Source organism: Equus quagga, unplaced genomic scaffold (genome assembly GCF_021613505.1).
Source record: "Equus quagga isolate Etosha38 unplaced genomic scaffold, UCLA_HA_Equagga_1.0 220_RagTag, whole genome shotgun sequence".
NCBI classification, from domain to species: Eukaryota; Metazoa; Chordata; class Mammalia; order Perissodactyla; family Equidae; genus Equus; species Equus quagga.
The window spans coordinates 1,415,544-1,426,375 of NW_025799647.1; the positions used below are offsets into that span (position 1 = coordinate 1,415,544).

The window sequence follows — 10,832 nt, forward strand, 5'->3', positions numbered from 1 at the left end:
GGAAGATTAGACCTGACCTAACATCTGTGCCAGTCTTCCTCTATTTTGTATGTGAGATGCCTCCACAGCGTGGCTGATGAGTGGAGTAGGTCCACACCCAGAATCCGAACCCATGAACCCCAGGCCAGCAAAATGGAATGTGTAGAACTTTAACTGCTCAGCCACGGGGCCGGCCCCCAGGCCTTGGGTTCTCATTGTAACTAGTAGTACAGGATGAGAGGATGACAAGTCTTGGCGCTAAGCTCTCGCTGGGCCTCAGCATCTTCCTGCCATTGGGCATTGGAGTCAAGACTGGCATTGCCTCCAGCCAAGGTTGTGGTGGGGGCCCTTGGAAAGGAGAACTAGGCTTCCCTGGTCTCCCCCAAGCAGTCTCCTGAAAGCCCAGGAGTTGGGGATGGGGTGGGGGGCGCCTGGAAGGTCTTGATGAAGTGAGCACACCTGACCTCCCAGCACCACTAGCAAGCGCCCCCAGCCCCAGGGAGAGGAGGGCAGACCACAGAGGTCACCTGGGTCACCTACTCTTCCTGTGTCTTCCCTCCCAGTGAGCTGGACTATTACGACTCACCCAGTGTCAACGCCCGGTGCCAAAAGATCTGTGACCAGTGGGACAACCTGGGGGCCCTGACCCAGAAGCGGAGGGAAGCTCTGGAGGTGAAGGCCCCAAGGGAGATGGAGGCCTGCCTCCCGCAGCTCTGTGTGCTCCTTCTGCTTCGTGACTCCCTTTGCCTGGGCTCAAAGGCTCCTCTGTGTCCCCCGACCTCCCCAGGCCCTGGCCTGACTGGGAAGTTCACTCTGGCACTGGGTTTCGGCTTTTCCCCATGGTGATGCTTGCTCTTTTGTCCTAACCATATCTCATCCTCCTGAGTTAGTGCACTTAGCCCAACCCCAGCCGTTTGAGAACTTTCCTATTCTACAGACCAGACTGGGGGCCAGGCCAGGTGATTCTAATCTGGGGTGGTCCGTACACCCCACGTCTAGAACCAGTGCCCCAGAAAAAGCCTGTTCTTTCTGCCTGAGTTAGTTTGGGACTTGCAGACCTGGACCCCTTGGGGCTGGCCAGGGGGCTCTTGGGATGAGGGGGTAGTCTGGATATGACTGCTAAATGGCTCCCCACCTCACCCCATTTGGCACTCCCAGCGGACAGAGAAACTGCTGGAGACCATTGACCAGCTGTACCTGGAGTATGCCAAGCGGGCTGCGCCCTTCAACAACTGGATGGAGGGGGCCATGGAGGACCTGCAGGACACCTTCATCGTGCACACCATCGAGGAGATCCAGGTGTGCTGCAGCCCGGCGCCCCCCCCCCCCCCCCCCCACGGCCCACACTCATCGAGTCACACTCCTCAGGACTGCCCCGTGGGGAGAGGACAGAGGGCTAGCATCCCAAAGATTTCATAGCTTCGAAAGCTTTGCATTTTATTTATTTTGACTAGGTGATACATGCACATAGTATAGAATCTAAAAGATAAGGATATACAGTAAGTTCCCCTTGTCCCCCATCTCTCATGCCCCTCCCCAAAGGGAAGCCATATGACCTCACAGTCTCTGCATATGCAAGCAAAGATATTTATTTATTAACATGTTCTTCCCTGCACCCTTTTTTTACACAAAAAGTAGCTTTTATCATATACCGTATTCCGAACCTTTATTTTTAATTTAACAGTTATCTTGGAGCTTGTTTTATATCAAAAAACAGCTTTCTTGCCCTTTTCTATAGTTATAGAGTGTTAGATTGAAAAGGTTTTGTAAAGTGCTGAGGAAGTGTATGTTGGGGGAGGTTACTTGGGGAGCAGACTTCAGGCTTTGTCCCTGACCTGACTTTGGGGTGGTGAATGCCCAAGGGGGTTGCTGCCAACTTCACCAGCCCCAAGGATGACGCTGCTACTGTGATGGCTCTGCCTGCCTTCCCATGGCTGGCCCAGCCGTGCTGGTCCTCAGCCGTGAGCATCCTTGGTTGATGCCTCCTGGTCTCCCAGCTGGTGTGGGGCCGGGCTTCCCGGGGCCTTTCCACCCGCCTCTGCCTGGGCCGTGCAGGGCTGCCTTTGCTCATCTTGCTCACGAGAGGCACTAGTCCCTCCCAGTCACTGTGCTTCTGCACCCCCATCTCTGTCCAGGGACTGACCACAGCCCACGAGCAGTTCAAAGCCACCCTCCCTGATGCCGACAAGGAGCGCCTGGCCATCCTGGGCATCCACAATGAGGTGTCCAAGATTGTACAGACCTACCATGTCAACATGGCAGGCACCAACCCCTACACAACCATCACGCCTCAGGAGATCAACGGCAAATGGGACCATGTGAGTTTGAGGGCTGGGTGAGGCATTGGCTGAACCACTGTAAGTTTCATTAGGGCAGAGATTTTGGTCTCTTTTTTGGTTGATTGATTTTCATTGATTTTGGTTTTTTGGTTGTCACATAATAAACACTCATCTGTCAAGTTAATGAATGACTGAGTTTCTGGATCAAGTTAACATCTTTACTCTGTTCTATTACTGACCGGCTCCTCTCTTTCACGAGTCCTCCATTTCCTCATCTGAAATATGAGGCAGGTGGCTGGCCTGTCCCCAGTGTCCCATGATTGTTCCCACCCCAGGTACGGCAGCTGGTGCCTCGGAGGGACCAGGCCCTGACGGAGGAGCATGCCCGCCAGCAGCACAATGAGAGGCTACGTAAGCAGTTTGGGGCCCAGGCTAACGTTATTGGGCCCTGGATCCAGACCAAGATGGAGGTGAGTCCTGTCATGGGAGGCTGAGATGGGGCTTCCAGGCCTTCCCAGCACCATCCCAACAGAAAGGCTTGCCTTGTCTCCTCCGGGGTGGGAGCCATGGAGGACTGTGGGTCCTGAGCCCGTGACTGGTCTGCTGCCCTGCAGAGGGGTGTGTAGCCTTTGCAGGGAAGGCCTGTGGGTTGATCCCAGAGTCTGGTTTGGGAGCAAAGACCAACACAGGGACAGTGCTAAGGAGCCACATGAGAAAGTGTTTTCTCTTTCTGGCTGACGTGGTTTACCGTTTGGGCTTATCTGGCTGACCAGGTCTCCCTTTCTCCATTCCTGCTGCTCCTGAGCCGTGAGCTTGGTCAAAGAACATGATCCTCCCAGAGAGAACAGAACCTCGGGCAAGGGTGGAATTTTTTGCAAAATTGTATGGATCAGAAAAGGGACACCACTTGGCTGAGAGCGTGGTGTCCCTCTGAGCTCCTTGAGGTCAGAGCCCAGGTCGAGTTCACGTCTGTGTCTCCCCTGCACTCTACCCGTGCCTGTTTAGCACATTGCACATAGTAGGTGCTCAAGAAATATTTGCTGGATTGAATTGAGCACAGAGAGTGCTTTCACAAACAAGGTTCATTTACATGGATGGACAGACAGAAACAGGGACTAGGCCTGGCCCACGGACATGGGTGGCAATGTGGTGGGCCAAGGCAGGCATCCCAGGAGCAGAACTCAGTCCACTCTCAGGCCACTGAGAGTAAGCCAGGTCCGCTGAGCCTGTGAAGAACCTGGCTCATGGGCACAGTAGGGGTCCCTGAGATGGACGATGCTTGGGAATAGGCTCGAGAAGGGAGTTTGAATAGCAAGCAGAAGAGTGAACATTTAGGTTAACAGCTGACCTTGCATCCCCTTCCTGAAGAGAGGTACCCAAGAGACAGGAGGCATTTCATCCAGTGATGAATAGCAATGCTTGTCATACCCCTCTGTGATGCTATTCCATGCCGAGGCTCACCCCTGCTGTATATTTCTTGCTCCAGGCTTACTAATTACCACTCGTGGGCTCCCTAGTGCTGGGGTGGGAACTGAGTCATCTGAGGGGTTGACCATTGACCTGGGGCCTCAGTCCCCACCCCAGGGGCACAGAGTGGGGTGGTCTGACAAGGGCCTCCTTCCTGGGTGAGCAGGAGATCGGGAGGATCTCCATCGAGATGCACGGGACCCTGGAGGACCAGCTCAGCCACCTGCGACAGTATGAGAAGAGCATTGTCAACTACAAGCCCAAGATCGACCAGCTTGAGGGCGACCACCAGCTCATCCAGGAGGCGCTCATTTTCGACAACAAGCACACCAACTACACTATGGAGGTGGGCAGTGCCAGCCTCGCTTCTCTGGGGAGGGAGCCCTGGGTCCCCTTCTGCTCCCTGCTCCTGGGCTGGTGCAGGGGGCAGTTACCCATCTTCCAAGGAGGAGGTCCTAGGAGGAGGATAAAGTGGGGCGGAGGAATACCAGCATCTCCCCGCTGGAGCTCTGGGTCCTCAGTGCCTTCTGAATTTCCCATGGAGCTTGTTAAGATAGGGTTTCCAGGGCCCCTCTCCAGAATTTGACTCACTAGGTCTGGGGTGGGGCTCAGGAATGTAAATTTTTAACAAGCACCCAGTGATTCTGATGTCGGTGTCCAAACCTGCCTTAGGCACCTGCATTCTTTTTTTTTTTTTTTTTTATAAAGATTTTGTTTTTCCTTTTTCTCCCCAAATCCCCCCAGTTACATAGTTGTATATTTTTAGTTGTGGGTCCTTCTAGTTGTGGTACATGGCATGTTGCCTCAGCGTGGCCTGATGAGCAGTGCCATGTCCACGCCCAGGATTCGAACTGGCGAAACCCTGGACCGCTGAAGCGGAGCACGTGAACTTAACCACTCAGCCCTGGCATCCTCATTCTAAACGCGGGTTTTGACCTTGAAGGCATGCATGTGTGGTTATGGCTTTGGAGGTTCAGAGAATTCCCCAATTTTTTGTCCTTTAATCTTCCCAACTACCAAATTTGCCCTCCTCCCTGAGGTGACCCACGCTGGCAGGTCTGGTCTCTGCTGTCCCAGGCAGAGGCCACCACTGTGCCGTGCTTCATCATCTGGGTCCTCTGTCCTGGGATCTTGTGCTGGTTCCCCTGCCTCTGCTGACACTGTGAATCCGAAAGGAAGGCTGAATTTGATTACTTTAGACATTTGGATGGTCAGGGGAAGGGCTGGGCAGGGGCAGCCTGGGTCCAGGCCTGGGGCCCCTTTGCTGACAGGCCCCTCGCCCACCTGCAGCACATCCGCGTGGGCTGGGAGCAGCTCCTCACCACCATTGCCAGGACCATCAATGAGGTGGAGAACCAAATCCTGACCCGGGATGCCAAGGGCATCAGCCAGGAGCAGATGAATGAGTTCCGGGCCTCCTTCAACCACTTTGATCGGGTGAGAGCCCCACCCCCTGCTCTTGCTTCTTAGAGCAGCTCTCAGCCCCTGCCCAAGGGCCCTGGAGGGCACTGCCAGGGTGTACGCAGCCATGCTGGGCCCGGTTCCTGGGCAAGTGAGGAGGAGGAGGAGGGAGAGGCCGTCAGCCTGCCCTGACTCCCTGTACTGCATGAAGCCGGCCTTGGAAAGCCAGTCCTGGTGTCCCACCAGCTTCTCTGCTTTCCTGGAGAGAGTGCTCCTATTGTGGGTAGAGAGGACCCTTGACCCCTGACCCTTGCTCTCCTAACATGAGGAATCAACCCTTAGGAGCAAGGCTGCCACAGCCTCAAGTGAAGGCCTGCTGCCCCTGGCTGTGGGGACTGGCCCTCACCTCTGCCTCAGGACAGAGGAGCAGAGGCTCCCTCCTACCCACCCCTACCCCCAGGGGCCGTCTTTGGGACCCTCTGTGGCGGATGTCAGAGTTGTCAGTCCTGGGTTCTCGTCCCAGCCCTGGGACAGGCCGGGTTATGTGAGCTCCCCTCCCAGTGCCCTAGGGCTTCGGGGTGACCCCATGGGGTGGGAGCATGGGGTCAGGCGCTGCCCACCACCTTGCCTGCTTCACTGCCCTCCTGGCACCTGGTGGGGGCACCCATGGAAACTGGGGTGGGGGCTGGAGGGGGGCTGGGCACTTCTGGGGGGCTTCTCACCCCCATGGCTCACCGTGCTTCCTTCTGGCCTGCTTCCCGGAGCAGGGCTGCGTGTGCCGGGGAGAGGGCACCCTCGGGACCTCGTCTGTCCTTGTGTCTAACCGTGTGCACTTTTATTTCCCCCTCCCCTGCCCCTTTCACCCTCACCCTCTCCACCCGCATGCCTTTGTCCTGTGTCTCCCCACACGCCACCCTCCACCCGGGGCATGGCCCACCCTCCCCTCACGGCCTCCACCTCCCTGGCACCGCATGGCTCGCTGCCTGGTGCACGGCGGCCCCAGGACCACTCCGGCACGCTGGGTCCCGAGGAATTCAAAGCCTGCCTCATCAGCTTGGGCTATGATATTGGCAACGACCCCCAGGTACTCGCCTCCTGCATGGAGCACGCTCAGGGGTGGCCTCCGGGGCGAGAAATAACGCGTGTTTCTCCTTTTTCTCTTCTCTCCCTGTCTGCATCTCCCTGTTTCCCCTTTCCTGTGGGCCGTGGGGCTTGTCCTCTCCTGCTGTCCCCTCCGGGCCCGTGTCGGGCTCCTCCATCTACTACTCTGACCTCTGCCCTCGGTTGTCTTTCGTGGGAACCTGCTCGGTGCCCGCCTTCCTCTCTCCTCACCGCTCTCCATCCTGTGGACGGATTTTTGCATCTCCCTGCTCCGTCTTACTCCTTCCTGTGGACGTTTTCCCCGGATGTGTATTTGCATCTCTTTCTCCTGTGTTCCTCTCCCCCTCCTGACCTCCAAACCGTCCGCCTCGTCCTCCCCTCCGGCCCTCTGTGCCCTGTCTTCCTGGCCCCGGGCCGACCCTTCCTCCTCTCGCCTCTGACCTTCCTTGTGTCTTGGTGCCACTGGCCCACAGAAGAAGACAGGCATGATGGACACAGATGATTTCCGCGCCTGCCTTATCTCCATGGGTTACAACATGGTAATGTAAACCCCATCCTCTGCCCTGGTGAGGGGCAGCCAGCTGGTGAGAGGCCATGTCCTGGCCATGGCAAGCTGGAGGCCCTCAGGCCAGGGGCTGCCCTCCCCAGAGGGCGCTCAAGATTCCTCTCCTTGGGGAAGATGGTGCCTTGAACCCGGCCTTAGCCTCGGGGCCTGTGTGTGTCCTGGAGCCTGGCCTTCTCGCCTCAGTCTGTGCCACTGTGTCTTCTGGTATTTGCTGTGGAGACGGGCTTTTCCACTCCCACCAAGGATGGCTGGGCTGGCCCCAAGGCTACCAGGCAGGACTGGTGGTTTAGACATCCTAGGTTTGGGTTGGCTCTGCTTCATCTCACACGAGGCATGGCGATTTCTCCCCTTTCCCTGGTGATGGCTGCAGCCAAGCCTGCTGCCTCTGCCGTGGCCCCGGGCTCCTTTGCACCATTCTCAGCTGCCTGCCCTCCTGCAGGCCTTCTGAGCAGGCAGCAGCCTTCGCCAGGCAGCCAGGGACTCCTGGGCTGTGGTGCAAAATGCAGAGCCCCGGGCTGCCCAGTGCAGGGCCAAGGGCATGGCTCTAGAGGCAGTGACCCTGGGAGTAAGCCCAGCTCTGCCATCACGAGTGTGGGGGCCTGGATGAGATGAGGGGAACCCTGCCGGACTGTGGTAAGGGTTAAATGAAGGAACTCACATGAGTGCTGTGCACGTGTCTGGCACATAGAAAGTGCAGGGTGGTGAGGAGAGCACAGGGAGTGGAGCCAGAGAGCCTGAGTTCCAGTCCCAGCTCCACTACCTACTGTGGGTGACCTTGGGCAAGTCACCAACCTGTCTGGGCCTTAGGTTTCTCATCTGGGAATCAGATGGAAATAATAAACATCTACCACCTATGGTTGTGGTGAGGGTTAAATGAACTGAAATATACACAGCACTTAGAATAGCACCTGGTGTATAGTAGATGCTACGTGGATGTTAGTCATTGTTAACATTGTTATCAGCATTATCGTTATTGCCCCAAGGGGAGCCCAGGCTTGTGTAGGGGGTGGGAAGCCCTGAGCCAGGTCTTCACTGTTGGGTGTTGTGTCCCTGTCATACCCTCAGGACAACCCAGGTTAGGTCAGGGGCTGCTCTGACAGCCTCAGGCTCCTCTGAGACCCCGGGGGCTTCAGCTCCGTGTGAGAGATTCCCAGCAGCCATGGCTGAGAGGCTGACTGGGTGAGAGATTCCCAGCGGCCGTGGCTGAGAGGCTGACAGGGCTGGGGTTGGCTCTTTTCTCCAGGGAGAGGCAGAATTTGCCCGCATCATGAGCATTGTGGACCCCAACCGCCTGGGGGTAGTGACATTCCAGGCCTTCATCGACTTTATGTCCCGTGAGACGGCCGACACAGATACAGCAGACCAAGTCATGGCTTCCTTCAAGATCCTGGCCGGGGACAAGGTGGGTCTGCTGTGGTGTGGGCACCGTGTTGGCGTGGCAGGCACTGGCTGGACGCTGATCTGGAGGGGAGATCGTGAGCACCTCCACTGCCCCTTCTTCCAGTGTCCCACTGGGCCTCTCACTGCCATCAACCTCTCCCCATATCTGTAACACCTTGGGCTCAGCTAAGGTGCTAGGACACACTATTAGCTTAATGGGGTCCCCTGCCAGGCGTATTGCTTGTCACTGAGGGACTCCTTCGTACTTGTGATGAAATGATGGGTGGTGGAGGGCAGTAGATTGGGCTGGAGTATGTGATTGGGTGATGGCAAGTCCATCTGAGAGCTCAGACTTCACCTTCCGTCCTCCTGGGTCACAGGCACGGCATGGAGGGGGCGAGCAGCATGAGGGACTGTGGGGAGCAAGAGGGAAGCAGGTCTCGTTTTTCCACCCTGAGCAGCAGTCAGCCTCAGGTTTCCAAATTTCCCCAGCTCTCTGCAAAGCCCCGCCTGACAGTGGAAAATTGGGAGGGATGCAGCAGGCTGTCTCTGTGGAGACCAGAGGCCCAGGTCAGGTCTCGGCTATCTGAGATGATCATTGGTGGACCTGCATGTCACTCAAACCCACCAACATCTCTAGCCCAGGGATCTGTAGGAGCCATCCCGTGGAAATTAGGGAGGAGAGGAGTCTGGAGGCCAGATTTCCTTTCTGTGAAATTCACAGGATGATCCTTATGCCATCCTTTCTTCAGACCTGAAAAGATTCAGTTACGAAAAGCGAAAGCCGGTAGGGAGTATAATTTTTGTAACGTCTCAATCTATAATGGAGTAAAGACTGAACCTATGAAGAGCTTCCTAAAGGCCTGAGTTGAGTTCAAGGACATCCTGTGAGGGTCACAGCACCTCGGAGGTGGAAGGACCCTCACAAACCACCTAGGTGGAGTGGCTCGCTTTAGAGAGAGGTCTCCGAGGCCCAGAAAGGGGCCCGGTCTCCTGACTTTGGGGTGACCTGAGGGCAGCCCCCCTCCTTCACACTGGTTCCTAGAGGACCCTGGCAGAGCTGGGCGGGGAGCTGGGGGCCCAGCTGTGGGCTGGAGCTCCTCAGTGGGCTCTTCCGGAGCCTCAGGCTCCCAAAAGAAGCAGCTTCCAAGCAGACCTGTCATGGCAAGCCCAAGGCAGGGGAAAGCAGAGGCCCAGGCCTGGAGCCACTGGGATGGGGGAAGGCCCACATTTTGCAAACATGGTTAAGGTAGCTGCCTGTGGCAGTGATGCCCCAAATGGGTGTTCATTGTAATTTGCTGAAATTATGTGACCCCATGGAGCCCAGTTGTGGGGTCCCGCTATGTTCCCCCAAACTACCTGCTGATAACTGCTCCAGCTGAGTTATTATTATAGGTTCAATTAGCCCTTGGAATTAGTTTGGAAACGGGTTAAAGTATGAGATTTAAAATAAACATATTTCATGTGTGTGTATACGCATACATGCATATGCATGTGTAACATACACGTGTGGATGTGTGCATAGGTGTGTGTATAAATGTCCAGAAGTACGAGGAGGGGGCCAGAATGGGGGTGGGACGTGGTACCTAATGTCACAAATGAGGTTCCCCGGCGCCAGGCCGCCCTGACCGCGCTCTCTCCGCAGAACTATATCACGATGGACGAGCTGCGCCGGGAGCTGCCGCCCGACCAGGCCGAGTACTGCATCGCGCGGATGGCCCCCTACGCCGGCCCCGACGCCGTGCCTGGTGCTCTGGACTACATGTCCTTCTCCACGGCGCTCTACGGCGAAAGTGACCTCTGACCCGCCCCGGCCGGTCCAGCGCCCTCGCCCCCGACGCCTGAGCGCCCGCCCTGCACCTCCGCTGCCCCTCTCCCCGCCCGGGTGTGGTTTCCGCTCAGCCTCGGCCAGGGCGAGCTGGGCCCCACGTGGCATCGAGCCTCCCTGCCCGTGAAGTGACAGTTTACAGATTATTTTCTGCAAAAAAGAAAAAAAGTTACGTTAAAAAAAGTAAAAAACTAAAAAACCACATATTTTATTATAGAAAAAGTATTTTTTTCTCCACCAGACTTAAATGGAAAAGAGGAAAAATTAACTATTTGCACCGAAATGTTTTGTTTTGTTGTGACATAGGAAAATAACCAAGCACAATGTTATATTCCATCCTTTTTATCGATTTCTTTCTTTTTTCTATCTGTTCCATCTGCTGTATTCATTTCTCTAATCTCATGTCCGCCTTGATGTGGGAGTGGGGGTTGGGGCAGGGATAAACTTGTCAGAAGGCACATTGGTGCATGTGTGTTTGCTAGCTCACTTGTCCATGAAGATATTTTATGATATTAAAGAAAATCTTTTGAAATGGCTGTTTTTTAAGGAAGAGAATTTATGTGGCTTGGCTTCTCATTTTTAAGTCAAGAGGTATGGTTAGCCTCTTTATCAGCACACACTTGTTAAAAATTTTAATATTCCCTATTAGAAATGGTCAGGATAAAATTGCAGAGTGTGGACAACTTTGTTGCTTGGCACCCACTGTACTAAAGCAATGATGCGCCCATGACAGCTCCCAGCTTAGTCCTTGCTTACCGTTTCCCAGAAGTGTGTGTGGGGCAAGGATGGTGTGGGGCCCTGTCCCCACCTCGAGGACATTTTTGACCCTGGT

At 55.6% G+C, this 10,832-nt stretch overlaps 1 protein-coding gene across 2 annotated transcripts in view; it reads left to right on the forward strand.

Moving 5' to 3' along the window:
• LOC124233751 (alpha-actinin-1) overlaps window positions 1-10,555 on the forward strand; it is a 94,662-nt gene extending 84,107 nt beyond the window's left edge. The window contains exons 13-21 of one of the 2 annotated variants that reach the window (XM_046650924.1): window positions 543-651; window positions 1,138-1,278; window positions 2,115-2,297; window positions 2,594-2,728; window positions 3,892-4,071; window positions 5,016-5,162; window positions 6,701-6,766; window positions 8,036-8,194; window positions 9,818-10,555. In XM_046650924.1, the coding sequence (XP_046506880.1) occupies window positions 543-651; window positions 1,138-1,278; window positions 2,115-2,297; window positions 2,594-2,728; window positions 3,892-4,071; window positions 5,016-5,162; window positions 6,701-6,766; window positions 8,036-8,194; window positions 9,818-9,976 (1,279 nt within the window). In that variant the 3' untranslated portion in view covers window positions 9,977-10,555. Of the gene's footprint in view, window positions 1-542; window positions 652-1,137; window positions 1,279-2,114; window positions 2,298-2,593; window positions 2,729-3,891; window positions 4,072-5,015; window positions 5,163-6,129; window positions 6,211-6,700; window positions 6,767-8,035; window positions 8,195-9,817 lie in introns of both variants that reach the window. The other variant, XM_046650923.1, reaches the window with a different exon arrangement.
• The last annotated feature ends 277 nt before the right edge of the window (window positions 10,556-10,832 follow it).